The sequence below is a fragment of the Crocodylus porosus genome, unplaced genomic scaffold (assembly GCF_001723895.1).
Source record: "Crocodylus porosus isolate Cpor-Errol unplaced genomic scaffold, CroPor_comp1, whole genome shotgun sequence".
NCBI lineage: Eukaryota > Metazoa > Chordata > Crocodylia > Crocodylidae > Crocodylus > Crocodylus porosus.
This window is the reverse complement of record NW_017728886.1, coordinates 253,501,332-253,507,687: the sequence shown is the minus strand read 5'-3', so window position 1 is coordinate 253,507,687 and position 6,356 is coordinate 253,501,332. Positions and strand designations below refer to the sequence as shown.

The following is a 6,356-nucleotide window of genomic DNA, read 5'->3' as shown; positions in this document are numbered from 1 at the left end:
TATTTTTATTTCCTGTTAATAAGAGCACAAGACATTTTCTGCATTGCCAGTAGGGAATAGAAATAATGACTCCTGGCTTTGATTCACAACTGAATTGCTGTCCCCTTCGGCATGTTGATAAAACGTACATTTCTAAAAGCAGCCTCTGTTCTGGGCTGCTGTTTTAGGCCATGAGGATCCAATTTTCCATTGCCTTGCACATTGTGTAGCTATGTCCACAGGTGCAGAATGACAGCATTCTGATGGGGTAGCATTTACACGCAGCGTGCACATATATACATGAACACACACATTGCGTAGCAATGGGAATTTGGGTCCTTATTTCTAAGACTGAATATCCAAAACCTGACAGTCAAAATTAGCACCTGCTTTTTGCAAATTGGAAACTTAATCTTTTGCCTCAGTTTCCCTATTAACAAAAATGGATGCACTGCATAGGGCTTTGGTGAAATTTAATGAATTACTAACCCCTGCTCCCCCTTTCTTCAAGACCCCAGGTGAAAGGAACTAGGAGGCATACCTTGTAGTCCTTATTCAGCTCTCCCTGAAGTTTACAGAAATGTTGAGTGAGGACTGCAGGGTCTGGTGCCCAGCAAATAGCATCATCTCCTGTATGACCAAACAGGCACAAGCAGCATAGGTTAAATATGCATCTTTGAGATCAAAACATGTTTAAAATCAGATATATATTAGCAACAAAAAACAGGGAAACTGAACCTGCAGATAGCAAAAATAAATAAATAAAAAATTGAAAACATGCATTTATGAAACCAGGTTTATTAAAACTTGCCAACAAGTCAGACTTTAACATCCAGGTTCCCACATATATACATATTTACAGGTTGGACATAGTGTTTTTACCTTTTGTGGCAGACTTGTCTACCCATATATACAAAATTTACTTTTATTAAGGTTTAAAACTGTATCACAGATACAAAATGTCAAGCAATCATGAGAGCTTTAGTGCAACAGAGGTACTTTGCCCTTCTCTAATGCTCATGATTCTGTCAAGTTAGTATTGCCAACAATAATTCACATTAAACTGATCTTTGACACCTCTGTTATTAGGACATACAAAGTACAGCCAAAAACCCCCCCCCCAAAACAGTAAGGTATGTACAAAGTACACAGTACATGAGGTATACATGGCATTCTCACAATGCGTGGTGGTACTGTAGCTTGCCACGGGTTAGCCCTTTCAAAGAACTGCATTGTTACTGTGCCGTGTCGTTGATGTACAGCAGTCATTCACCTATTTAACTCATTTGCTCTGAGAACCTTTTATACATCACATCTCGGCCACGTACTTAATGCAAATTAATATTTCTGTACATAATCAACTAGGTACACATGTGAAACAAAGCAGAAATCTTAGGCAGACCTGGATCTACTTATCCCCAACCCAGGAAGCTAATGATTTTGATGAATTCATTATCCACGTACATCTGAAGTATTACCAATCATCATGCAAAAAAAACAACAAAAACACCCCACAAAACAACTGTAGGCAGAGGCAGACTGAATGGTCGTTAGGGTTACTTGGAGATTCTTTTAAATTCCTGTTTTTGTACAGGATTTTAAACCCAGGAGATACAAAGACTTGAAGAACTGAGCCCACAGGAAAACAAAAGTCTTTACATACAGTGTCTGAGATATTTCTTATCTTTGTTTTCCCAGATGAGGTGCCACAGCTTGGACAAATGTCTTGGTACACAGCTATGTAATGGGCATCCTCAGAATTAAAAAGGGCTCTGACTATGTGAAAAATACATCCAGGGTAGACAATTTCATAGGATATGCATGGTTAAGCTTAAATGCATTAAAAATTATTTTAATGTTCCGGAAGATGATATTACATGAAATAATCATGTATTGCCTCCTCCTCAAAGGGACGCTGGGTTAGTCTGCCCAATGCAAGAGTATTAATATGTGTTTCTTTTATGGATTAATAGCTTCATCTATCTGCTGCTAGTAGGTTCTACTTGACAACTGAGCAGGTAGCTGGACTTGGTAGATTAAGACTCCTCCTGCCATTAAAGTGCACTTACAGCCAGAAAATTAGTCTATAAAATAGGCATTATGGTGCCCCACCATGGCTCCCCTTTTACTGATTTCCATGTCAGATTTACTCAGTTTATGAGACCATGAAGTCTTTCTGTCTCGCCTCAGTTGTTTCACTGTCAAGACTGTATACTCCACTTCACTGCTGTGGAGTAAAGGAGGGAACCAAGCTGCTCATTTTCTGTCTCTTACATCAGAAGCAATAAGACTCTGCAGTCAAATTTCAGCTGGTGAGTTTCTCATTGATGGAGATCATATGATGTACGAGGCAGAACAGAGACCAGCTGGCTTTTCCACAGCTGAACTGTCTCTGCAGTACAACCAGTAACTACTTGCCGTCCAAATAAGTAGATACGATTCCTTACAGACACAGGGAGCACATCCAGGGAGCACTTGCCATTTCTGTTTTTTGTTGGGTTTTTTTTTTTTTTTGTGTGTGTGGTTTTTTAAACAGTCACTTTTCTGACCATAATGGCACTTTCAGCATGCTGTGCATTGGCAACATGGAAAAAATGAAACCCTGAAAAGATGCCATGAGTGAGAATGGTGAGGTTTTTGAGGCTTTTGAGACTAACAGAAAAAGGAACTCATATCATCGCCGTCTCCATGAAATTCTGGAACAATTTGATCAGAACTTCCTATATCCTGGTCAGCATATCCAGGTTCCAAAACAGCTTCAAACCAAGGATGAAGCAAGATCTCTGGAGCTGTGAGTCTTTCAGATGGTTCCCGTCTCAGTAGGCTGCGGATGAGGCATCTGGCTTTGGGAGAGACGTAGTCAGGAATACAGAACTGTCCACGGCGGATTTTAGAAAAGAGAGTGCTGGGGTCTGAGTCATGGAAGGGATAGCGTCCTACGAGGAGGGTATACAGCATTACTCCTAAGCTCCAAACATCAGCTGATTTTCCAGAGTAGGTCCCTGTGGTGTTTAAGATCTCAGGGCTGACATATGCTGGACAACCATGTTTATCTGACAGAGCATCATCTTCCCCTTTGATTATGTGAGTGTCTTCTAGGCTTTCAAGTCTCAGTTGAGTCCTGAGGAATGAAGAAATGGAATTTATATGTTAAACAACCATTTTAATAAGCAGCACAGAGCTAGTTTAATAAAATGAGGCTACTATTACAGTCAGCTGCAGTTCATCTTGTACTAGCATGACCAAAGAGAGAGGAAGCCAGTTGTGAATGCTGAACAGAGGACCTCATACCGCTACCCCAAACCTGATCCGAGCGTAATAAAAAGTACACCAATGGGTATTCAGGTTAGCAAGCCATGGCGAACATTACCAGCTATAGGGAAATGTTAATACAATACATTTCTACAACTATAGCATTATTCCAGTTAATGATATATAGGCTACTGACGTATACCAAGTTTTCTTCGGCATAGGTTGAACTGTAACTATGATAGTTAATTTACTACAATGTTACGTATGTATTACTATGTCCAGCTCTAACTTTGTGCACACCCTGTACGACTTCATGATTTTAAAACTCAAAGTCTAGATCCTATTTGCATATGTAATGGTAATTAATCCTCCCATCTATTTATAAATCTTTCCTAGATAGCACCATTAATACATTCAAGGAAAAATCTTTCCTGCAAGTGCAGGCTCATCCTAGAGCTCTATACTGATTAGGTTAAATAGGAAGATTTTGCATTAGTTGAAGAGTAGAGTGATGGCTCTTCGAGGGCTGTCCTGCCTTCCAGCTTACTGGTGTGTAAATATGTTAACTGCAGTGTGTCCTTAATGTGACCTCCTGTTGTAATGTAAAATACCCATTGGTTCTGTAAACGGAAAATATGACTCAACCTATATTGCTGGCCTTTGATTGGCTGCTGTAGCACTAAAACTCTGCACCTGTGCTTGTTAGACTAACAGAGTCTGCCTTGCATTGCTTAACCCTCTTGTTGCCAAATGTGACGCATATGACATTAGCCTGTGCAATGAGTATTTCCAAATTAGCAAGACTATGTGCAATCTAACATTTCAGCAAGTGTTTCATCTGATTATGGGCGGGAAAAGCTGAAACAGTTTCCTTCAAGGGAATTACTGTTTTGAAGGCATACAGGCATTTTTTCATTCTTTCCTTTTCCAATTTTCTTTTTTTTTTTTTCAAAGCCAGTGATCAAGTACTTGTCACTTTTTGTACAAAATAATGAACTAAAATATAAAAAAGTACTAAACAAGGTAATTTATGGTCTTTTGGTATATTAATACTGCCCTTAGTATAAAAAGTGAATTTTTTAAAGTGTTCTTTCCATTATTAATGTTGCTTGCTTGCGACAAGCTTTACAAGGTAAAGGGGGCTGGACTCGATGATCTCCCGAGGTCCCTTCCATCCCTAATGTCTATGAAATCTAATGTCTCTAAAGCAGTCCTTTTCAGCTGAGGTGACTAACTCTCTTCATCTCTTCAGCTTTGTTTACAGTAAATAGCAATAACAGAGCAGCAAGCACTGCAGAGGGACATCTGTCCAAACTTTCTCCCTCCCTCCCACCCATCTGTGTTAAAAGAGAAGTATTTCCACCAACTTAGGTTCTGTAAATCTCGTTTGTACAAATCTGTGTTCTGGGATGAACATGACCACTCACGGTCTTCTCTCCCTATAACCATTTCAAATAGCCTATTTCACATTTTTGTATTTCAGTGTCAAATGTACATTTCCTCTAGGGCAACTCCCAGACAATCTTTACTACGTTTGAACCCATGATTCACACAGTCTCATCAATTTTAGTAGGGCTTTGCACAGGGACATAAGTCAACCTACAGAGGCCCAAGTACAGCAGCGGGATCTGACTGATACATTCCTCACCTACTTCAAAAACAGAAGTGTTTCCTTTAGTTGTGTAATACTTTAATCCCTCTCAATTTTTGCTTGTGCCTTTTATTCATTTCACTTTGATTGATTCTCATGAAAAACCTACTTTCAACACTCAATACCAACCAAGCTCAAAGTCATCCTTTTGCATGCCAGGTGCCCCCTGCCCCCAACGCCCCCCTGCTGAGCTGCTGCTGAATTGGACAGAAACCCACCCCAGTAAGCACACAGTGAAGTGCTAAGTAAAAATAAATATGTACATATAAGAGCTGTGACACACGGTGGGGAGCAATAAAGAAATATTGTGCACAATACATGTATTATAGGCAAGAGCTGGTATATCATTCTATTTCCACTTCCTTACAGCATTTGCCTCAAACATGGCTGTTTTAATTCTAGCCCTCCCTGACGCTTTTACAAAAATCCTCATTAATTTGGACAGATTCCACAACCAAAAAAGGGCTCTCTCCCCCCAGCCCTCCACAAAGGTGGACCTGAAATCACGCCTCACCTTTCCTCGTTAGAAAAGACAAATTTCCTGAGCTTGAGGTCACCTAGCACGATGGCCGATTGATGGCAGTGAGCTACAGCAGAGACGATCTGCTTGAAGAGCCTGGCAGCCTCCTCTTCTCGCAGCCGTTTGCAGCTTCTCACATAGGAGTGCATGTCCCCAAAGTCCTTTTCAAAGAAGACATAGGCCTTGGTCTCCCCCAAAATTACGTCGACTATGCCAGTGATATTCCTATGCGATGGCAGCTGGATATAAGGTCGGATCTTGTCCTGGTAGTGTTTGAGAGGGAACACCTGTAAAGACGAGTAAAAAAGGACACTCTCCATTAGCCGGGGTGCTGAAGCCAGCTTCCCTTATAGCACCTTTCTATGGATAATGCAGTGGGGACAGGAAGAAACACCCTGGCCCTCCACAGCAGCCATGCGAATACAAGTCGGAGGGATGCTTTCAAATCCTGCCAATGCGAAAATCCGAGACGTCCCCAACGGCCTTGTGGTCGGCTTTGCCCAGGGGAGCACACATTGGGACTGAGCAGGCCGAGGGCTCGCACGGACAGGCGGGCAGGGGCCGAGGACGGGGCGGTCTGACAGCGCGCTGGGGTTACTCGCATCCTAGCCCTGCCTGGGAACACCGCCACACCGACAAGGTCCTCACAGGCGGGCAGGGCGACACCGCACTGACAACCTCCCCCATCCTCTCAAGCCCCATCCCAAAGTGGGCTCGGTAGGCGGCGGGCAGCAGGTGGCAGCAGCCGCCCGAGCCCGGGGAACAGGGTTCACACGTGAGGGGAAACTTCGCAGCGGCGGGGGGGCGCGCCGGGAGGAGGAGGGCGACGGCCCGGCCCGGCCCGGCCCGACCCACCTTGCAGCGCAGCTCGCGGCCGGCGTGGATGTGCAGCGCCCGCGACGCGTGGTCCCGGCCGGGCAGCGGCAGCAGCAGGTATCCGGCCAGCAGGCAGGG

At 43.2% G+C, this 6,356-nt stretch overlaps 1 protein-coding gene across 1 annotated transcript; it reads right to left on the bottom strand.

Annotated features, from left to right (window-relative positions):
- Window positions 1-757: 757 nt before the first annotated feature.
- On the bottom strand, window positions 758-6,350 carry TRIB1 (tribbles pseudokinase 1; the record flags this gene model as incomplete). Its single annotated transcript, XM_019552722.1, has 3 exons — window positions 758-3,100; window positions 5,397-5,689; window positions 6,258-6,350. Coding segments are annotated over 3 exons (855 nt in total), but the record flags the coding sequence as incomplete, so codon positions are not given.
- Between the last annotated feature and the right edge of the window lie 6 nt (window positions 6,351-6,356).